General features: G+C 44.9%; 1 protein-coding gene across 1 annotated transcript; it reads left to right on the top strand.

Annotated features, from left to right (window-relative positions):
- Positions 1-219: 219 nt before the first annotated feature.
- On the top strand, positions 220-23,065 carry utp20 (UTP20 small subunit processome component). The gene is made up of 61 exons (XM_037121560.1): positions 220-270; positions 562-642; positions 751-817; positions 960-1,092; positions 1,220-1,408; positions 1,494-1,575; positions 1,665-1,802; positions 2,682-2,837; positions 2,921-3,073; positions 3,165-3,299; positions 3,398-3,475; positions 3,555-3,733; positions 3,860-4,018; positions 4,542-4,630; positions 4,767-4,872; positions 4,975-5,125; positions 5,276-5,338; positions 5,436-5,603; positions 6,463-6,539; positions 6,747-6,826; positions 7,108-7,372; positions 7,476-7,661; positions 8,487-8,577; positions 8,724-8,809; positions 9,422-9,547; positions 9,991-10,157; positions 11,020-11,228; positions 11,860-12,003; positions 12,118-12,197; positions 12,334-12,569; positions 12,653-12,797; positions 12,934-13,021; positions 13,348-13,491; positions 13,882-13,935; positions 14,053-14,205; positions 14,304-14,459; positions 14,575-14,715; positions 14,820-14,957; positions 15,060-15,199; positions 15,577-15,659; positions 15,806-16,131; positions 16,239-16,378; positions 16,623-16,779; positions 16,919-17,017; positions 17,111-17,278; positions 17,755-17,921; positions 18,029-18,176; positions 18,349-18,465; positions 18,564-18,734; positions 18,860-18,991; positions 19,087-19,197; positions 19,483-19,632; positions 19,750-19,932; positions 20,132-20,263; positions 20,350-20,482; positions 20,580-20,764; positions 20,858-20,929; positions 21,024-21,347; positions 21,925-22,051; positions 22,157-22,302; positions 22,394-23,065. The coding sequence occupies exons 1-61, from the start codon at positions 220-222 to the stop codon at positions 22,547-22,549; spliced, it is 8,511 nt and encodes a 2,836-aa protein (XP_036977455.1). The 3' UTR covers positions 22,550-23,065.
- The last annotated feature ends 382 nt before the right edge of the window (positions 23,066-23,447 follow it).

Here is a 23,447-nt window from a genome sequence, read left to right as displayed (position 1 = left end):
GAAGGCAGGATTTCTCTCTTGCCTCTTCGCCCCTGTCGCACGCCACGCGGAGTGAAAATTTCCCAGAATGCTTTGGAAAACATGGCAGCTCCCTGGTGTCGGCGTGTGTGTAAACAGTCGTAGCGGCGAAAAGAAACACATTGTAGTTTTCATGAATCGTTTAAATCGCGCGACGACCTTTGGAATACAGCTCAACACCTTTTAAATAACGAGGCAAAGATGAAGATCAAATCCAAGTCTTCGTATCACAAATCTGAGAACACCTACAGGGTGAGAGTCCACAAACTCAACGTTACTGCAGCATGTTGCTAATAGAGACGCAGGGGTGGAGATAAATACACAACTGTAGAAACAGTTTGTTAAGCAAATTTATAACTAGTTTATAGCAAAGTTATAACTAAATCAAGTGTGGAGACTCGTTGTTGATTTCACTCGGGTAGCATAGTCTAATAGTTTAGGGGAAATATGGCATTCTTGTCCTGTTATTACAATATCATTGTTCAATCCGTTGTCTCCGAGCCCTAGCTAGCTCTATGAACCTGTCTGGTGTGCCTCTTTCAGTTTCTCACGTTCGCTGAACGACTTGCCAATGTCAACATCGATGTCATCCATCGTATTGACAGGACTGGATCTTATGCCGAGGTTTGTACAATCAATTACAGTGGCAACATGAGCATTCCTCTTATATTTTACAACAGGCTTCTCACTGTCTTCATGGTTTGCATCTATCTATCTGTGCTCCTTATGCAGGAAGTAGAAACCTATTTCTCCGAAGGACTGTCAAAATGGAGAGACCTCAACTTGACAGAGCATTTCAGTACGTATAAACTACCATAAACACAACATCACCTTGTAGCGTAGTGTGGTAACATGTTAGGAAAATGCCTTCAATTACCTACAAGTGAAGGACAGATGCTGTCGTCTGCAGGGATTGTAAACTGAATGTCTTTACTTCACAGCTACATTTTTGAAGGAGGTTTCCAACAAGAGCCAGTCGTTCAACATGCTGGTGTTCCACCAGAAGGCGATAGTGGAGAGTCTGAAAACACACCTGGCTGTCAACAACAGTCTGGCCTATCAGCCGCTGTTGGAGTAAGTTGTCTCTTATGTTGTATGTGGCTTGTAGCTCGTTGTGCCATGCGATGCAGTAGCTGTAGTTTAACATGTCACTCCGGTCAGTAACCCTCCAGCGGTGTCTCTCCGCTCTTTCTCCCTCCAGCCTGGTGGTGCAGCTGGCAAGAGACCTCCAGACTGACTTCTACCCCCACTTCCCAGACTTCTTCATTCTGATCACCTCGCTGCTGGACACCAAGGACACGGAGCTCCTGGAGTGGGCCTTCACCTGTCTCTCCTACCTCTACAAGTACCTGTGGAGGCTCATGGTGAAAGACATGAGCAACATCTACAGGTGAGAAAATAAGAAGACTCTGCGGAGGCTGTACAGAATCTGTTTTTCTACTTGGTGGAAATGAATTTCTCGTTTCTCCTCACAGTTTATACAGCACACTGCTGGCGCACAAGAAAGAGCACATCCGCAAGTTTGCTGCAGAGAGCTTCTCTTTTTTGATGAGAAAGGTGAGAAGATGAAGTCAAACATGAGCTCGTGCCTTCCTTCCTCGTGTCAAAATGTTAATGATTCAATGACGATTCAACGTGTCACGCAGGTTTCGGATCTGGATGCCCTGCTGAATCACGTGTTCTCAGATCTGCAGCAGCACCCCGACAAGGCGGAGGGAGCCGGTCAGCTGCTGTTTGAAATGTGCAAAGGAGTCCGAAACATGTTTCACTCCTGCGCTGCAAAAGTGAGTTTCTTATCTAAGGACTGGATGTACTAAATAATGTTACTCAGCAGGATCCCTGGTTCAGTACAGGATGTTTTGAGTTAAAGGTGCAATATGCAAGAAATGGCCACATGTCAAATTCAAACAAAAGGGGCAGGCAGCATATCACCAGAGTAGCTGCTAACTGGAGCTGTCAGACAATGTGCGCAGATAACTGTGTAGCTAACACTAAAGCTAGTCGTATTAGCTCACTCTGCCTGGACGAGGAGCTCGGAGCGCAGAGGGAGTGTTGGTGTAGTTCACATCGTTTATATTGAGCTGATATTCATTTGTTTTGAAAATGAAAATCTTAAGTGTATAAATGTACATTTGGAACAACCAGTGATGAATGAACCTAAGTACAATTAACAATTTAAGTTTAAATAATTTAATTTTCTAAAATAAAAAGGTACCTTTTGAGGTACTTTACTTAAGTATTTCCTTTTTCTGCTACTTATACTAATGATGATGATGATGATGATGATACGTTTATTATGCAGATTCATATTATTGTTTTGTAGGCTATCAGTTGTGATGTGTTACCAATCAGATAGTGTTGTGGGTGGGACATTGTGTAAGAAGAATAATGCCAAACTAGCACCTTTATAAATTGGTTCATTTATCGTCAGTCTGACAGAAAGATCACCGTTAACCAATAATCAGAAAAATTATGAATATCAGCCTCATAACTGGCCAGGCCGAGCCCTTCTTCTGGGTTACAGATTGGTTAGGGGCTATCTGGTTAGCAGACTGACTTAAATAGATTAAAATACAGATGCATTCATTAAGGATTAAACAAATCTGTATAACTTGAAGCACAGTATCCCTGAACCCTCTGTTTATCTTCACCTGTCTCTCCAGGCTTTTCCTGTAGCTTTGCGTAAGCTTGGGCCCTCAACCAGCCCCGGAGTTTCTCTGCCATGGGACACTGTCAGGGACGCTCTGGACCACATGGCCTCGGCTGCAGCTGATCACGTCGACAGAGAACACTTCCTGGTTTTGTGGGAGTCCTTACAGGTGGGTTGAAACATTCAAAATCCATCCCAGACAGTTGGACTTCCCCCGTCTTTTGTCTGAAGGTGCTATGTTCCAATGTACAGCTCAGTGTGGTGGAGGTCCTGGGTGTCATGGAGGCCAAGGGAGACGAGGCAGACCAGGCAGCTGAGCAGCTGGAGAGGCTGCTGTTCATTCTCCATACCCTGGTGTCCCACAGAGAAGGAGCCAAGGTCACCAAGCCGGAGGCTGTCTGCCAGGTAGGAGGACAGCACTAGTCTCCCTGTAAAGACACAGAGACTTGTCTTTTTTACAATTATACTCATCCTTCTTCTTATCTCCTGCCTGCAGACGGTGTTGCGGCTGACTCAGAGCTCGTCTATGTCAGCTCCTTGTTCCCGTCTGCTCCTCCAGATCATCTCCTCTCTACTCCTTGGGGAGAACATCACCCTACCAAAGGTGCTCATCCAGGAGACGGTCCAGAAGGTGTGTGTTTCTGTTGAATGGGAAAAAAGAATGTTATCTGTACATTTGGGGGGTTAGTACTTTTGTTTGTGTGTTAACATGCATCTCTTTTTCTCAAGGTCTTTGGCAGCACATTGGGGCAAGATCTGATACTCGAGTTCACAAAGGAGATGTTTACCATGAAACAGTTTGAGCAGGTGAGTCACCAGTGGAGGGATGTATCCAGTATTTTCTCTGTCAGCCTTCTAACTTTTTCCCTCCCCGCTTCTCTTCCAGCTCTTCCTCCCCAGCCTGCTGCGCTTCACCGCTGGCTTGTTTGGCTGCGGCGACCCCGTGTCTCGCCACTGTGGCCTGGATGTGCTGGTTGGTCTGATCCTCGCCAAAGCCCCACCACCCACAGACGGCTCCATGGCCTTTGAAACCTACCCACTGCTCTTCACCGGACAGACCACAGGGTCAGATACTACCCCATTGTTAAAAACAGCCCGAATACATTCTTTGTTGCCTGATTCATGCCGTAATCCTACATTTGAATGTAGTATTTTTTTAAGGAGGTAACCATGTTTTTTTCGTCCTCGCAGAGTGTTTAACCGTAACGGTCAGCATAGCAGTGCAACATCAGAGCAGCCTGCCGTGCCAGAACTGGTGCTGTCTCTGATCAAATATCCAGAGGAGGAGAACCAGTCCATCACCGACCTGTCACTGCCATGGGCTGCTCTCATGCTTCTGCCACACCTCAGGTAACACACACACATACTTATACATATGCACTGTTCCAGTAAATGAATCCACTAGACCAGATTATTATTGGGATCTACATCAAATTGTTCTCACCTACAGATTTCAACCACCCTAAAAAATGGCAGGTTTTTTTTCATCAAGATCAATGAGAAATGAACCAAGGCCCGGGGCGGGTCGGGGCACTACACTAGCTCAGTTGGTAGAGCCCCATGCACAGAGGCTCTGTCCTCGCTGCAGCGGCCCAGGGTTCGAGTCCTACCTGTGGCCATTTGCTGCATGTCATCCTCTTTCTCTCTCATTCCATCGTCTGTCATCTCTCAAGCTATCCTGTCAATCAAGCCATGAAAAAATATTTTCATAAATCCCTGTGTCACAATGTTAAAGGTCCAATATACAACATTCAGCCTCATTAGATGTAGGGAAACAACTATTTGCCATGTAAACACATAGTGGAGTAAAGACGAGCGGAGAGATTTATTAAACTTATCTGTTGTATTTCTGTTTTGTTTTTTCATCCTTCAGGCCTTTAACTCCAACCCGTGTTGTTCCTGCTGTGACTGCTTTCTTAAACCACCTCCTGTGTGAGATTGAGATGGAAAAACTGGGAAAAGGTTTGTGATTTCTCGTTTCCTTTTTTCCTCTTACCCACACAAGTGTTAGAATAGATTTTGAATTGAGCATTGAGTTTTGATGTTCTTGTTCATACTGAAGTCCCTGCTGTCCTTGCCTCACTTCTTCACCCTCCAGCTGGTCTGTTCGTTGCCAGACAGGCCCTGAGCTGCCTCCTCTCTCTGGACGGCTCTGCTGAGCTCCTCACACTGCTCACTGTGGACAAGATCAACTCGATGCTACGGTACCTTCTGCTGTTTTTATAGCTGAATGTGATGAGAAACAGATTGTAAACACCTCTCTCACTTCCATGAACTTACAACCATCGTGTTTATTCTGGTTCTAGGAAGTTTCCCACCGACCTGTCTGCCCTGCTGCTGGGAGATCTGTACTACAGCCGCCTGTCGCTCAGCGGTGTTTCGGAGCACCTGTCCCACAGTGCACTGCTGCAGCTTTTCCAGATCCTGCACGCCAACCTCTCCTCCAACATCTCCAAGGTATATCAGCAGGGACTTAATGCGATCCCCCATTATTGAGAAAGCTCATTGAAAACACAAAGACTTATAATCAAGAATTTTACAGAATATCCAAAGAGTGATACAAATATGTTAATACCAGTGTCGCTAATGAATTGTTTCCTTTCTCAGATCCGCCTCCTGACTCTGAGGATTCTCTCTCAGTTTGAGGCAGAGCTCCCTCCACAGGCCGAGGTACAGTCTGCATTCTCATCCATTGATCCACTGATCAGACACATTTAAACAACGAGCTTGTGTGCTTATTTGCGCGAGCGTGTGATTCTCTGTCCAGGGTGAGGAGCATGTGGAGGTGCAGCCGGTGTTCGCAGTTTGCCTGCAGGCTGAGCTGGTGCCGGCTTCGGTGCAGGACTACAGAGAAAAGCTGCTTCACCTCCGGAAGCTGAGACACGACCTGGTGCAGCGCAGTCTGCCGCAGGGGCCGCCTGCTACCTTCCAGCAGGTACAGAGGACGCTCTCCTGGCTGTTTTCTCTTCTTTTCATCAATTAGAAAAGATCCCACTGTGATATTAATCATTTATACTTGTTGTGTGATTTCTAGTAGTTCTAGAAGATGTTTAAAGGGGCAGTTTGTAAGATTTGTGTTCAGCATCTTTGTTTAATAGTTCAAAAAATGTATTAAAATTAGCAACTGAGAGTGAACAAAACAACAGTGTTGCCGTTATGTCAAAGACAGCTATGTATTGTGTTGCAGAGATGTCTACTGAAGTTAGCATGCTAACCTGTGCCTCTTATTACCACTTTGTAGCACTTTGCAAGAGGTGAGAGTCCATTTGCCCATGAGTTTCAACTGAGAAATGTAAAATGAATGGAAATATTTTAAAATTTACTTTGATTACTAAGCAGAAAACTACAACTGCTGTAAATCACCTCTGTATCTTAAATCTTCAGACCAGTCTGCTGGTCTTGGAGTTTGTGTTCAATTCCAGTTTTGTGGCCAATCATGTTCACTGAGCAGCGGGAAGCCATTATCCTGCTGCCTATAGTTTTGGGGCGAGCTTCAAATTCTGGCCATTTCTTATAATACACCTTTTAAGTTGGCCAACAGCTGAGTTTTGAATGGGTTCAAGCTCTCTACTCTTAACACTTGTTTTCATTTTAACTATCATATATGTCACTTTAACCCACTGGAGTTAAAGGATGATAAATGTCTTACAGTATATTACTTTCACTTGCTATGATGTCGGTGCACAGAATCATGTGAAGTGTATAGCAGATTACAATACATGTGTATAGTACATATATGGACATGACAGGAGAGATGTTTCAGTTGTATCCTTCTTCTGCCCATTTTCCTCCAGGTCCCTCTGCGTTACCTCATTGCAATGCTGTTCGTCAACTTCAAGCCTCTGTGGGACCCAGTCATTGAACTTGTTGTGTGAGTATAAGATGTATTTAGCTGAAATGAACACACTAATGTTTTGATATATTAAGTCATCCGTTTTTGTCAGTCGTGCTCTTTCCATGTAAAACATTTTGATGATTGCTCATAAGCTTTGTCTGAAATGGTATATCACACATGTTCAACATGTTTAGGTGTCTGCTCAAGACATTTAGTATAAACAGGTCTCTTTGCTCCTCACAGGAGCCATGCCAAAGGGATGGACAACAAAGACTTCTGGAAGGTCTACCATGAACATCTGGAGATGGTGGCAGAGCTTGCTGGTAAGGGCTGCCTGCTGTGTGTGCTGCATGAAGTTACATGTACATTCTTTGTTCGGTGACAGTTTTATATGCTGGGACCCACAGCTTTGTAACACTTTGTAATAACCATCATTAATAATCAAAACTCTATCAAACCATCAGTGTCTACTTTATAATAATGGCCATGTTCATAGATTACTACACAGTATTACTTTAAAAATGGTGTATAAAGCATTTCATTGCCAACCGTTTAACCGTTGTTTAAAGTTGAATTAACTATAACTCTTCCTCTCTGCGTGTAGAAAAAGAGCTGCAGGAGGATGGCGAGGACGACGATGATGAAGTGGAGGAGGATTCAGGTCCCTCGGGCGAGCAGGGCTGTGATGTCATTGAAAGCGGGGACGTGGGGGTGCTGTTCCTTGAGCAGCTCAAATTGAACTGTAGCCCCGACGAGAGGACGGACTTCATCAACTTCCGCAGCCTGCTGTGGCGCTCCATGGCCCAGTTTCCCGACAGAGTGGAGCCACGCAGCCGAGAACTGAGCCCACTGCTGCTCAGGTTCATCAGGTCAGTGTTACAGTGTTTTTACATGAATTATGTTATAGGTACATTTATCTTTTGCCGTCAGAGTGCAAGAATCTCATCCCGATGCTTTTAATGCTGTTGTCAGGAATGAGTTTTACCCCGCCGACCTGCTGGTGGCTCCTACTCAGAGCCTGAAGAAGAGGGATGATGCTGCTCTGGAGGAGTCTCAGATGGCTGTGGAGGAAGAGGAGGGGGGAGAGGAAGAGGAGCAGGAGGCAGAGGAGGGAGGTCGACAGCAGAGGAAGGCACTGCCGAGGAGAGCTGCTGCCAAGTAATATATCAGAATCACACTCAGTGATGTCTCTACCTGCCCTGTGATAGTTACTGTAACAACCGTGACTCTACACTAGTTACAAAAGTGGTGGATTAAGGCCATTAAAATAAGATGTGGTTGAGTAGAAGTATAAAGTTGCATGAAATGGAAGTCCTCAGGTCAGTTACAGGTATGTTGAATTTGCACTGACAATGTCAAAAATGTCTTCACATAAGCTAGAGTTGTTCAAAAGCTGATATCAGGAAAACACAAGATTTTACAAATAGAAAGAATTTGGGTTGTTTCTTTATAGCCAATGTACCTTAAGAATGGGCAATATGTCCAAATCCTTTGGTTAGGTGTTGTCTTTTCCTGGTTTTAAAGGCTGCATGACAGTAAAGTGATGTCATTTTCTCACCAGACTGTTCTACTTGTTCCAATCCTGGCCTCTACCCACTTAGTCATTATATCCTCATTACGGATGATCCTAAACGTCATTGTGGTAATAGTTTTGTGAAAGCACCAATTATCACCCCCGCAATACTGTCACAAGCTCACTACTAAATATGTTTGTCAAAAAGTTTGTGATGTTTGATTATGGTAAACTTTACACCAAGAAGGCACCTATAGATTTGCATTAGATATGATTTTTTGATGCGTGGGTTAAATCAGGAATGTATGAAGTGCTTTAATGTTCAAATTATTGAGATATGTACTGTGTAATCATATAGCCTGAGAATATTTTAATATTATTCATATCGCCCAGCTCTACTGAGCCGGCTCTGTGTACAGTCTGAAGTACAATGCCTGACCTCTGCGTGGGAATTGTCTTTTTCCTTGCAGACAGCTGATTGCCCATCTGAAGGTGTTCGCCAAATTCACCAACCCTCGCTCTCTGTACCTGGAGAGCAGCCTCACTGAGCTCTACAACGAGGTAATCCAACATCACACACACATTTTGCTCGGAGGACCAAGACGTTTAAATATACCTGGACACTCCGTCTGTTTTAAGTGTCTGTTTTAATATATTACAGTACTTAAGTGTTCCAAGCAGCGTGCTATACTTCTCTCTGTTCTCAGTTGCTCTGCCATCAGGACCAGCAGCTCCAGCGAGTTGCACTGGAATGCCTTCTCACATACAAAGACGCCAACATAGTCCCATACAAGTAAGAACACTTCCAGGGAAAACACATGTACCGTAACATTTCTCTTGAAGCAACAATCTCCTGTTCTTCCTCTGCCTTAAAGAGTTCATTGTGGCACCTTTGATACGAATCAGCGCTCTCGTCGTCAGCCCTCTATGGTTACAGGCTCAGGAATGTTAACTTCCACCTCGGCACGGACTCCGCCTGACATCATGCCTGCTCTTGTCTGTTATCATGCTATCCGTTTACTGAACCTCCAGCCTACCTGCAGACAGATGTGTATTTCCTGGAAAGTTTTACGTTACAGATGATTGTGTGTGACTCTGTTCAGGATCAGGATGTCACACTGACCTGGTTTTGTTTTTTTGTATGCCGGCAATGAGTCCAAATTTTAGGATCTACGACATGGCCTTTCACCTGCAGTTGATATGGGTCATTAACTTGATTATCAAATACACATAAAGCATCATTATGAGACTACACTGTATGTCGTTAGGAGTGTCTTTAACCCAGGTTCAAGTTTCTGTCCTAAGAACAAGTCTTTGTGCGAAACACTGAACTGCTGCAGGCTGCAGGAATGATGCTGTGTGTCCCAGTGTTTTGAGCTTTGTGTGTGTGTTTGTGTGTTTTCAGGGAAAATTTGGAGAACCTGCTGGAAGACAAACACTTCAAAGAGGAAATCGTCCATTTCAATATTTCTGAGGAGACGGGAGTGGTCGATGCTTCACACAGAGCCAAGCTCATCCCACTGTTAATGAGGTACTGCATGTGTGTTTGTGCCTGAAAATAAATAGTTAGACATTTTGGAAACTACTTTTTCCTGCTGATGAAAAGATTGATATCCCTCTCATGTATGTCAAGTTGGACTAGAGTAGCAGAAAGACTGAAATGAAGGGAATTGGCTGGCGTCTCTCTGTCCCTGTCAGCACCACTACAACGTCCTAATGAACATGTGATCAGTTGTTTGTTAAATACACACAAAAACCAAAGTGTATAAGTGTCACGTTCAAATGGAAGGCAGCAGCAGGCTTCTAAAACAGTGTGTTTTTATGTGCTCTCTACCACTCTCTCACACTTCCATTGTTGACTTAAGTTTTTATAGTATTGGGCCTGTTCAATATTGATCTCCTTTCTCAGTGTACCAACAGCTTTACCACAAGAATCTTACACTGTCAGTCACCGGCCCTGCGTTTGTTGTTCAGGATCCTGTTCGGCCGTCTGCGCAGTAAAGCAGGCAGCAAGTTTCAGGGGAAGGCGAGCTCCGCCACGCGCTCCTCCATCATTCTGCGTTTCCTGGCTGGCTGCCAGTCCGAGGAGTTGGGGATATTCATTGACTTACTGCTGGAGCCCGTCAGCCATCACAGCCAAGGTACGGCACGTGACATTAAGAATAATAGACAGTCGCCGATGTGTATCTTTGTTTATCTTCCAGCCAAATACACCGTGGTACAGATTACAGGAAATCAAGGTTCATTTCTGGAGTCTGTTTGAGCTTCTAGTTGAACTTCAACCCTAATCAACATAAATTAAGTTTGAGTTTTTTATATGGTTGATACATTAAAAGTGTTTGTTCTGGTAGAGCTACTGGGGGAAAGATATATGGAGTGACTTTCTGGGCCTTAATTAATATTCTAAATGGTTGAAAATTCTAAAGATGTGATTTTTTGCTCAATTTTAGATAATAAACAGACAATGGAGGTAGTGAAACAAGCAGAATAGGTTATTTGAAAAAAAAATCTCTGCAGAACTGTGAGGATACATGTATTTATCAAATGGCCAATTGAAAGAAAAGTAATCACAAACTAAATTGATAGTAGATTATTCATTTATGTCATCAAGCAAAATGTGAAATGTGTTGCTTCCAGTATCTTAAATGTCTGCTTTTGCTGCTTTTCTTTTTCATTTGTCATAGTAAGTGACGGGTTTTTGGGACAAATAGAGAGAGAAGAAATGAGTGAAAATATGTGTTAGTTGCTCCCCTAACACCCATTCATCTTTCTTTCTGAAATACATATACATAAATACAGATTGGTAGATTAAGTAAGAAAGATGAAGACTACACTTCTAAAAGACTGAGGAGGCTGATGAATGATTCCAATGGCATATCTAATATCGGACAATACACAAGAATTACACAAGAAAACAGCTCTACTGATGTAAGGCTCAGATGTAAAAACAAGCATTTTACCAATAGACATTCCCTCGTCATTCTTCGTTGTCTGCTTCCTCAGGTTCCTGCCTGTCAGCAGTGTTGAGGGCCGTAGCCGAGACAGATGTGAGTGCCGTGCTGCCGCTGGGCCGTCAGCACAGCCTGCTGAACATCATCAACGTGGTGATCCAGAAACTGGGCCACCTCATCCACATCTACCTGCCCAAGGTGCTGCAGATCCTGCTGTGTGTCACCGCCTCGGTGTCCACCATCCTGGACAGCAGGGACCAGGTAATCAGGATAGAGATCAATTAGAATACCCTTTTTTTAAATAGATTTTTTTAATGATCAGGTTGCTGAATTATTTCTGTATATGACCTTGAAGCCATTCCAAGGTAACACGTTGAGTAAGTTGAAGCTGTTCAGTTACAGCTGCTGTATTACTAACCTCTAAAATGATAAGTATGATTGACTTCCAAGTTAAAATGTGCCAATGTGAGGCAGTGTGTGTACAGTTCACTGGTTACGCTAAGTTTTCTTTCATTGTCTTTTTTTAACAGAAGTGCGTAGGAGGAAACTTTTCATTAAAACTTTTCCCGTGTTTATCTAGTCACCTCCAAGTGTGACTTTAGCATTTCTGTCTGTCTAATGTTCCTTCTTCAGTTACAGGAAAAGGATTTTGAAGAAAGTTCCTCTGCAAATAAGAAACTGTGCTTTTAGAGCAAGAATAAAAAATAAAAAAAAAAGCATGTACATTCATCACAGATAATCGGGTATTAAAATGTTATTTACTGCAGTGCCACCTGATATCACATTTTAACAAATAGAAATCTCTTGGTTCCTGGATGCTTTGTTATACATAAGAAAAGAGATGTAAACATTAATAAAAAGCTGTCCTGACTTCATTCCCTGTCTTCTGCAGCTGCGTGCAGGCTGCATCAGTCCACTGAAGAACCTGAGGCGACTCGGCATCCTCAGGATCCAGGACTTTTTCGACGGCTTTGACTCCTACAGCTTCAGTCCAGATGAGCTGGACGCCGTCTTTGAGGCTGTGGTCTGGCCTCAGGTAAGCGTCGCTGACAATGTTTGCTTCTTTTGACTGGTTTTCATTATCTTTGGAGGGGTTTTTTTGTGAATGCATTTCTGATTCAGCAAGGAGTTAAAATCTCTTTTTGTGCAGGTTTGTCGTCTCCCGACGGAGAGCCCTTACTCCCCCACGCCTCTGCTGAAACTCATCCATGTGTGGTGCAAAAATGCCAGGTCAGTCTGCCTCTCCTCTCCATCTGTGGTATTCTCATCACATTGTTCATCCATCTACCAAAACACCTTCACCAGTTAATGGTACTTTTCATCCAGAGTGAGTTAAAGAAAATAAGATATTTTTCTTGTGTTTTAGGTATTTCCCCCTCTTGGCCAAGCAGAGACCGAACCAGCCGGAGTGTGATGTCCTCCTTAACGTCTTCGCCCTCCTCTCAGCCAAGAAGGCCTCGCCCGCGACCATCGCCATGGTGATGGACATAGCAGAGTCTCTCGCAACCACCGAAGACTTTGTTGCCTCAGAGAGCGAGACAGAGCTGAGTGTGAACGGGTGTGTGTTCCCGCAGCCAGAAGAGGGCACTCTCGTCAGTGCAGGTTAGCAAAGTTTGCCAAAGGAACGAAGATAAAAGAAATTATCTTAAGTACATTAAATGTGAACATTGCTGTATCTCCTCCAGACTCATTAACGCAGGGCTCCAGACTGCTGCTGCCTCACATATCCACCCTGCTGCAGTACCTCAGCGGAGTCGTTCGCAACACCGACAGACTCAAGAAGAAGAAGTTCAGGGCCCAGGTGGCCAAAGAGCTCAACATTCTCTCCAAGTTAGTGTCTTATTTGGATGAGAACACACACTGTAGTTCACATTCAGGTTTCTTTCTCTTTCACACTATGTATGATTTATTTTGTGAACGTCTCATCATTCACCTCTTTGATCGTGTGACTTTTTTTCTCCATCAGGGTCAGTCGATTTGTCAGCGACAAGGAGCAAAGCTCGGTGCTCATCAGCCTGCTGCTGCCATACCTCCAGAGAGCACACAATCCTCAAGTAAGACTAACAAATTATTATTTGTTTTCTGTATTGATTATTTATCAGAAGCCCAGTTAGCTGAGCCCTAAAGTGCAACCATTCTTCTTGGGATTCACCTTCATGCCACTGAGTCCACCAAACATTTCTGGAGCTTTGGAGCAAAACCGCTGTGCAGAAGGGGACATTTTTAGTTGAACTTGCAAGCATCCAGAGAAGCACGTGAGCCTGAGAGATTGAGCACAGGGCAAGAAAAAAAAAATGTTTAAGCCAAGTTAGAGGTGTTTTTAAGAGACTGCACTACTCATGCCGCCCATTAATGACCTTTACTGTGTGTTTGTTTTCAGGAGACAGAAATCGACATCCTCGCCACAGTGCAGAACCTGCTGCGACAGTGTGCGCAGCCCTCCGCCTTCCTGCGGCCGCTCAGCAGACTCTTCTCCATCATCCACAACAAGCTGCCCAGGCAGGCCCTCGTCAACGTGTTCCAGGTACAGCAGAGCACCAGACAAGATCCTCAGTTTACTGCTATGTTGCATTTGTAATTCAAGACATTTGATTTAATTACATTTTTGTTGGATTTTCAGCTGAAGTTATGATCAGTGTTTTCATAATTAACCAGTGAGTAGCATGTTGACAGGGAAATCAGGCCAACGTGAAGCAGGAAATTAATTATTAACTGAGTATTTTTCATCAGATATAAACATTGACTGAATTGTTGCAGATATAAATCCATGCTGGTGATGTAACGCCCAGATTGGTCTTAAATCATGTGGTTGTGTGTGGGTATAATAACTACACCACCTTAATAAAACCAGGACTTTTTAGTATGTTTGATTTTCCGTAATGACTCGTTCTCCCTCTTGTTGCTCTGCTCTCAGACTCTGTCCGATCTGGATCCGTCCCTCTTTTACATCACCGATTTAGCAACAAAGGTAAGATCATTCATATCATATTCATAAATATCACATTACCCATATCTGTGTTATACACCCTGTTCACAGTATTCTGATCGGTGAGACGACTCATTGTTTAATGCTCGCTCTCTCCAGCTTAACGCGTTTGACAGCCGACATTTGGATGAGGTTTACTTTGAAGTGCGTCTGACGGCTTTCCAAGACGCCACAAAACGCGTCAAAGTCATGACCACTCTGGACCTGGACTACATCAGCACCATCATATACAACTGTTTCCACACCTATGAGGTGAGCAGATATATGATATTGACGTGCTTTCTTTACTGATGGCTTCACCCTGAGAAGATTTTCATCACCTCCCCGCTCCCTCCGTCCTTCTGATGCAGATCGGTGACATGTCGCTGGCAGACAACGCCACGTTGTCTCTGTCTGCGGTGATCACCCAGCTGCCAGCGGTCGGTGCTGGAGAAAAGATCTACAGAGACATCATACAGCACACCATCCTGGACGCTGTACACAAGGGGCTTCGCAGCAAGACAGAGGTCAGGAACACATGGCTCTCCTCCCATTTTCTAAACACAGCGGGGACATCATGATGCTACTATAAAGTCACTCAGTATGAAGTAAGTCATCCACTCTCTCCCCTCTCTCTAACAGAGTGTGCAGCATGACTACACCACTGTTCTGGCCTGCCTGGTAAAGACCTTTCCCACCAAGAAGGAGTTCAGAGACCTGGTGCAGCTCACCGACTACAACGACCCAGAGTCTGACTTCTTTGAGCACATGAAGCACATCCAGGTCAGAGAAAGAACCATGAAAACTCAGTCCTGTATCTCCTTTCTCCATTTTCCATCCGTTACACGTATCTGACATATCCCTGTCATTATTATCTTTCTGTTTAGATCCACCGTCGAGGTCGCGCCCTGAGGAAGCTGGCCAAGCAGCTGATCGAGGGCCAGGTGGTGATGACGCCTCGGTCTCTCCAGAATTACATCATGCCGTACGCCATGACCGCCCTGCTCGATGAAAAGATGCTCAAGGTGAGTCACGCATGCATACACTCAACAGTTCAATTCCAAAACCCAGGAGTTGTGTTTATTGTTTTGTGTGTGTGACCTCCTCCGCCTCCTCGCATACTGCAGCATGAGAGCATGATATCGGCGTCGGTGGAGGTGGTGGGCGCAGTGTGTCGCAGGCTGACCTGGTCCAAGTACCTCTACTACCTGAAACACTTCATCCACATCCTGCAGACGGCGCAGGCTGAGCAGAAGCTGGCGGTCAGGTGGGGCTGCCTGCTTATAAATCACTAATCACTGCGTTTCCTTTCATGACCTTTTTTATTTTGAAGGGACAGTTCTCCTCAAAATCTAAAATACACATTTTTCCTCTTACCTGTGGTACTGTTTATCCATCTAGATTGTTAAGGTGTAAGTTGCTGTTTTTGGAAGAGAGGCTCGTGATCATGACATCATGGGATGTAGACACCAGTAGTAGTACTCACATTGAGTGACAGGGTCATGATTTTTGAAGATGGAAAGATTAGCACTACAGCTGAGAGGAAAAATCTGTATTTTTGATTCTGTAGTAGAATGTAACAAGATTCTCTGTACTAAGGGACTACTTCTCCCCTTCCTTATTTATTTTCCTCCCTGTCTCCAGTTTGCTGGTCACAGTCCTGGAGGCTTTCCATTTTGACCATGAAACCCTGAGCAGAGAAATGGAGGCTGCCAAGGCCAGAGAGGGTGAGCGACCTGTCACGTCTTAAAATCCTGTATTTGTCTGGTCATTTAAAATTGTTATAGTTATGGTTCTTTCACACAAGTAAAGTCCCATGAAGATATAACAGGTTTAGATTAAAACTGATACAAGTCGAATGTCCTTCATCCAGCTGGGAACATTGAGGCAGATGCAGACAATGAGGAGCAACCTGCAGCCGACGAATCAGACGCGAGTGATGATGAGGAAATGGAGATAGATGGTAAGACTCCTTCGTCTGATGTTCCCATGGAAGTGGACACTGCCAGTGGAGAAAAGGATGTCGCCTCTAAGGCAGCAGCCACCAGTGGAGCCAAGTGCCCAGCAGCTCCTAAACCCATCGCAGTCGCCAGCGGGCTGCCGCAGAGCAAAGACGAGCTGGAGTCTTTGATCACCGCCATCCACGCCACCGTTAATAACAGCGTGCTGCCTCGCCTGAACAAGTGTCTGACTGCAAAGGTAAGACACACACACACACACACACACACACACACTTCTACTGTTATACAGTTGTTTACAGTTTTCAGCCAATATACTGTGTGTTTGCGTGTGTGTGCGCTGTCTAGGTAAAGAGCGAAGACGAGCACAAGGCAGTGAAGTCGAAGGACGTGAAAGACGAAGAGGTAGTGAGGATACCGATAGCCTTCGCCATGGTGAAAGTGATGCAGACTCTGCCTCCACATATCATGGAGGCCAACCTGCCCGGGTATGCAGACATGTGTATGTGTGTGTGTGTCAATGCATGCAAAAGACAAAATTTGTGTTTAAGAAAGAAAAGTCTTATTCACAAAAAACTTTGCAGGCACTTGGCTGTCTTTTTAATTCTCTTCAACACCGTAGAACTGAAGGAGGAGTTTACTTAAGATGTTGCTGTTGCATTTGTTTAAAATGACTAAGTTTTAGTGAAACCTCCATTTTGTCCCTTGTTCATATTTGTGTGTGTCTTTCAGGATCCTGATCAAGGTGTGCGTGCTGCTGAGGAACCGTTTCCAGGAGATCCGAGATGTGGCGAGGGGAACTCTGGTGAAGATCATCGAGACTTTAGGCTACAGGTACCTGCAGTACCTGCTCAAAGAGATGCAGTCGGTCCTCGTCAAGGGCTACCAGGTACGAGTGCGCACTTACAAAGACCTGTTTGCTTTTTTTAATTTGGACTTTCTTTTTTTAGATGATTGTTGTAAAGTAATTGTCATTTAACATCCTAATATTTCTGCCTGTCTGTCTCTCTGTGCTCCCCTCCGTCCAGGTCCACGTGCTAACCTTCACAGTTTACCAGTTGCTGTCAGTCCTCAGTCCAACCCTGAAGAGTGGTGACCTGGACCCGTGCATGAACATGCTCATCGATGTGAGAATTTTTCGCACCACAAATCCACACAGACTCCAGTATGTCGAATAACGAAAAAAAAGGCTGACAAATACTTCTTTCCCCGTCGGATAGATCTTCAACAATGAGCTGTTCGGCGCTGTGGCTGAGGAGAAGGAGGTGAAGGGGATCGTCTCCAAGCTGATGGAGGCTCGACACAGCAAGAGCATGGACTCCTATGAGCTGCTGGCTCAGTTCTGCAGCAAGGAGAGCATCACCAAGTTCATACTGCCGCTGAAGGAGGTGAGCAGGGAGTTGATTTGATGTAAAAAATCCAAAAATACATGCTTACATACATGAGCTAATATATATTTAAACTGTCCATCATAAAACAAATAAAAGTCAGGACAAAAGTGACTTGACCCAATAGCTAGAATTTGACTTAATACAGGCAACTTTCTTCCAAACAGTTTCTCTTAAAAGGCGTTTTAAACTGTAGGAAACTGTTTCGGCATTTTACGTGCCTTTTGTCTTTTTTGGCCCCTTATTTTTTGCTAAAATTCACACAATCCATGATAACTTGATACGTATACTGTAAATAAGGATATTTTTCAGTTCAGTATTTTTTTTTTTCGTTATCCTACAATCTGCAGTCAATCTTCATCTTCAAGTGTATTTTTCATATGTTTACCAACTACAACAATTTGATTATGTACTGAAGTCCTCATTAATACACATTGGAAAAGTATCTTATTTTTTTCCATTCTGTCACCTTTCAGATCCTGGAGACCTCCTCCAGTCTGAAGGTGTGTAACAGGGTGGGTGCCGTGCTGCGGCGACTCGTCCTGGGTCTGCTGGTCAACGAAGGCATGACTTCCCAGGATATCTTACTGTTGTGCCACGGCCTGGTCAGCGAGAGTCTGCCGCTGCTCACCAAGAGAGACCGGTACACACACACACACACACACACACACAGAGAAGCTCGCATTGATGCACAGTGAATCACTTGGATGCTTATTTCCATGTATGACTCTGTATATGTGTGTTTTGTAGAGAGAGGGCCTCAGTTAAGCCTCCTCCAGACCCCAGACTGCCTCCTCCCAGCTGCCTGCTGCTGCCTCCAACTCCTAAAAGAGGAGGTCAGAAAGCTCCGGTCAGCAGCCGAACCAACATGCACATCCTGGTGGACGCAGGCCTCAAGGTGAACACTGAAACACTTACTCAAAGACACAGCATTCTTTATACTTGTCAAACAGCATGCGTAATATTTTCTGCATTGTGTCACGTCATCGTCTCCTGCCATTGAATAAACATCGCACATTTCCTTTACTGTAGTTGCTGTAATAGATTTGGTTGATTTGTCAATTTCTCAGCTGCTCCACCTGAGTCTAAAGAAAGCCAAAGTGACGTCGTCTGAGGCCTCGGCCCTGGAGATGCTGGATCCTTTCGTACTGCTGCTGCTCGACTGCCTCAACTCCATGCATGTGAAGGTACGAGCATTGTTCTGCATACATGGGTACCTTTTTTATCACCCCATCTTGGAGCATCAGCTGATCAAACCTATTCTGACCTGTCTCCTCCTTTTCAGGTGATCACAGAGGCTCTGGTGGCATTCACTTGGCTGTTGAAGTTCCCTCTGCCAGCAGTAGAGCAGAATGCCAACCAGCTGACCAAGGAGCTCTTTGTCCTGCTGAAGGATTACTCCAAGGCCGGAGCTGCCCGTGGGGAGAATTACCACCTGGTCCAGAACTGCTTCAAGGTACCACAGAAAGAATAGTTAAACACATATATGCACAACTTAAGTTAAACCAGTCCGCAAATGAATTGTTTGGGGGAATTTCCCTTTAATTTTATGGCTTTTATTTCTCTCTGGTTGTCTCACAGGCCATCACAATACTGGTGAGGAACGTCAAAAGCAACAAAATCTCAGAGACGCAGCTGCAGGTGCTGCTGGGATACGCTGAGGAGGACATCTACGACCAGTCTCGTCAGGCCACCGCCTTCGGCTTGCTGAAGGTGACCAATCAGATACTGACCTACTGGTTCTGTGTTTTGTAAGTGGAGGACGAATTTGAAGATTAAATATCATTTAAAAAACTGTGTTCCTGCAGGCCATTCTCTCCAGGAAGCTCGTTGTTCCAGAGATGGAGGAGGTGTTGAAAAAAGTAGCCAAGCTGTCCGTGAACGGCAGCAACTCCATGATCAGAATCCACTGCCGACAGGTACTCACACACGAAAACAGCGACATTTTTCATCTCTTCTGTGCACTGAATGGCACGGATGTTTTTTAAGGGCAACTCTATCAGCGTTCTCCTCTCTTTTATAATGGAAACTCATTCTCGGCCATTAGGAGAGGCAGTTATGTCGGTTACTAATGCCCTCCCCTCTCTAACCCACACACACCGAAATTCATTTGAAATTGGCAGAATTATATAAAATCAACAAAAAACAGCGGACTCGCCCTGAAAAGTGGTGTGCTCACTCAGTGCTCATGCTGTGTTTTTCAGATCTATCTAAAATACCTTCTGGACTACCCACTGGGGAAGAGACTGAGAGAGCACCTGGACTTTGTGGTGTCCCAGCTGCACTACGAGCATGACACAGGCAGAGAGTCTGTGCTGGAGATGCTGGCCTACATCTTCCAGACTTTCCCTAAGGTGACTAAATATCCTCTCAAGTCTACATGAAATGGTATTTGGCTTTGCACACATGATCAGGGCCCAAACAAAGTAGAGGATCATCACACCTGATTGTGTTTTAATCTTCCTGCTCAGGCCCTGCTGTTGAAGTACAGCGGCCTCTTCTTCGCCCCGCTGGCCCTGGTTGTGGTCAATGACGACTCGGCACGCTGTAAAAAAATGGCCGCCATGGCCATCAAGGGCCTGCTGGCCCAGCTGGATTTGAATCACCAGAACACCCTGTTCTCCCTCGTCAACACCTGGCTGAATGCACAGAAGGTACACTCACACACTCCCAGGCAACAACGTTGATACAAAACTGAATTCAAATTTGCTGCTTTTTTTGTCAGTATTTTCAAATATTTGTTTGTTTTTATGTGACTCTCAGAACCTGTGGCAACTTTGGTATGCTTGAAAGTCTTATAATATAATATAATTTTTAGTAAGATCTCATTTAAACCGCTTGCCACCCCCCCAGGCCAGCCTGCGGCGTCTCGGGGCTCAGATCTGTGGTCTCTTTGTGGAGGTGGAGGAAGAGAAGTTTGCCCGTCGCGTGGACGACCTGCTGCCTCTGCTGGAGAAGGAGATAAACCCCGACAACTACGAAGACGTGAGGCGACACATTTGCACCCATTGGCGACCACAACTTTAAAACCTGAAGAAAAGAAGGCATGATAACTCCGTCTTGTGTTTCAGATCGAGGAGGAGCAGGAGGAGAAGGGAGCCGACAGGCTGCTGTTCAGTTTTCTGACGCTCATCGCCAAACTGAGCAAACACTGCGGCCTGCTGGAGCTCAGCAAGCCTCAAGACACACTCTGTCGGATCTGGGGTAAAAGACCGATAACACCGCCTCTCTGTCGATGAAATACACACACACACACACATTCCTCACACACTCACTTTCCTCCTTACATGTGCTCCTGCAGGTCACATTGAAACCCACCTGCGGTACCCTCACTGCTGGGTGTGGCTGACCGCCTCGCAGCTTTTCGGTCAGCTGTTTGCAGCCCATCAGGCGGAGCAGCTGGTCGCAGTTTGGAGAGGAGAGGGAGGAGATGCTTCACCCCAGTCGGCGGCTACAGCCTTCATCACAAACGGCCTGGACAAGAAGGTGAGGCCAAGGACCAGCTGACCTGCGTCATGTGATCTAGTTTCTGAATCTCATTGTCACTGTTTGAATGTTCTCTTTCTCTCTGACGTTCAGATGCGAGAGTTGGCGTTAACCTTCTGCCATCAGCTGCAGTCCAAGTTCCTTGACACGGCGTCAGGAGAGCAGGTGCTCTGTCTCAGCCAAAAACACATTTCAGTTACAGTTCAATTCAAAATCACACATGAGAGGTGACTGACAGACGTACATGTTCCGTCCGCAGGTGATCAAGAACCTGCTGTTCATCGGCAAGGTGATCTACCTCATTTCACCCGAGTCAGACGTCACGTGCCCTCAGGAGGAAGCTAGAGAGGAGGAGGAGCAGCGGGAGAATGGAGAGGAAGAGGCCAAGGAGGAGAAAGAAAAGGAGGGAGAAGAGGATGAAAATGAACAGGGGCTCGAGGAGAAGGACAAGGAGGAGGAAGAAGAAGAAGAAGAGGAGGAAGATGATAAAGACGACCGGCCTCCTTCCCTGCTGTGGCTGATGAAGAAGCTGTCGCTGATGGCCAAGAGAGAGGCAGCATACACCCCCAAAGTTCCCCTCAAGGTAGGCATGGAAACTACAAAAGATCTTTGACTGACCTTTTTAATTCTACTTTTGTCTTATGCTCTGAAATATGTAGAGTGGGTCTACATTACAGGTGGCATCAATCAGTATTTTATGGGGACAGTGGGGATTTCAATGTTTTGATTCATTCTCACAGCTCTCATCTGTAATGTTTTCAGCGCAGCTACTAACAGCAAAAATCCAGTGACTTGATTTATTGTAAATTACTTGCTTGCCGCCAACAGCACACAGACAAGTTGGCAAGAGTGAAATATTTACAGCCAAACAGAGCCAAAATAGCACTGCAACTAACATATTAACATAACGTATTTCCTCAATTAATCAATCAATTGGTTGTTTAGTCTATAAAATGTCAGATGATAGGGCTCTGGGAAGTTGTGATTAGCATTTTTCACAAAGTGACGTCTTCAGATTGCTTATTTATTCCAATAAAAAGTCACCAAACAGTCACCAAAAACCAAAGACTCTTCATGTTTGACATGCAGTAATCACTGCAGCTCTAAGCCGAAAAGAGATGGTTGTAAAAGTCTGTCTTCCCCTCCGCTCTCTCCTTCAGAGAACGTGTGTGTTTAAGTTCCTGGGAGCGATAGCCATGGACCTGGGGAAGGAGCGACTCGGCCCATATCTGACCACCATCATCACTCCTCTGTACAGGGAGCTGGACAGCACCTACGCAGACCAAGGTGACTGCTCTAAATCTGTCTGTAAAAAAAAAGACCAGAAAACGGTGACATAACCCCTGAGAATTCCTACACAGTGATTCCACTGAACTCTCCTTCCGTGTCCAGATCCCACACTGAAGAACCTGGCACAGGAGCTGATCGAGCTGCTGAAGAAACAAGTGGGGCTGGAGAGATTCTCTCTGGCCTTCTCTGCTGTCCAGAAGGAGTTCTCACAGAGGCGAGCTGCACGCAAACGACACAGAGCCATGCAGGTACGATGGACAACCAAAACGCACACACACACACAGAAGAGCAACCATTTCATCTCTGGTAATACATTTATGTCTCCCTTCCGTTTTACAGGCGGTGGCTAACCCAGACATTGCAGCCAAGAAGAAACTCAAGAAACATAAAAACAAAATCGAAGCCAAGAAGAGGAAGATCGAGTTCCTGCGGCCTGGATATAAAGCCAAGAAGCACCGGAGCCATGCGCTCAAAGACCTGGCCATGGTGCAGTGAGCCACGATGGTGCCTGTACATGTTCATCAGGGACGCCACGCAGGAACGAGAGCTGTCCGGTCGAACCCAGGAAACGACTCCTCGGACCTGGTCTTGTAGGCTACCTGCCTGAGGACACCAGTGTGCCACTTCCTGTTGTTACAGAATGACTTTTACTACTAATTATTTTGTCAGTTGAGGCCAGGAAAAAGAGGAGACAGATGTTTCTCGCCGGGGGTTTGCTCTAACACCCTTCTTCAAGGATTCTCACCATGAAAAGTTACGATAACGTGATAAATCTCTTCGGTCGGGTACCCCGACACCACTGTGTGTAGAGGGATTAAAAATGGGACATCATGTAACAGCTGTGGCGCAGCAGGATGTCTCTGTTTTACTAATGTCATCAATTCATATGAATTGCAGATCAAAGCTAAAGTTTCTTTTCCTGCTGTGAACAAAGTGTGGACTTAGCCTCCGATTTATATTCCGTGCAGTTGAATGTACAACATTTTGTAATTAAAAAAAAAAAAAAAATCACACATTTTAAACCAAGCATCTGTTTTCTGGTATCACAGATTGAGAATCAAACAGCCTCGACACAAAATGTCACAATCACCAATAGCAATCTTTACTGAGAATCATTTTCACTGTACAAGCAGATATAAATATGCAACCATAAAACTTTAAGCATATAGTTAGTGTTCAGTAACTACATTAATATGCCAAAATTGTACTTCAGAATTTTAATGGAAAAAAGACTAACTACTTAATCATTTTAAAAAAAGAGTGGAACAACACAAATGAACAAGAGGAAAACAGAACAACAGTAATCCATGACATTGCATCTGCCTGGTGATATAGTACAAAAACAGCCTGGGCTGCAGTAACACTCGACCAGAGGATTTGGTAGATGTGGAGT

Source organism: Acanthopagrus latus, chromosome 14 (genome assembly GCF_904848185.1).
Source record: "Acanthopagrus latus isolate v.2019 chromosome 14, fAcaLat1.1, whole genome shotgun sequence".
NCBI classification, from domain to species: Eukaryota; Metazoa; Chordata; class Actinopteri; order Spariformes; family Sparidae; genus Acanthopagrus; species Acanthopagrus latus.
This window is presented reverse-complemented; position numbering and strand designations above follow the sequence as displayed.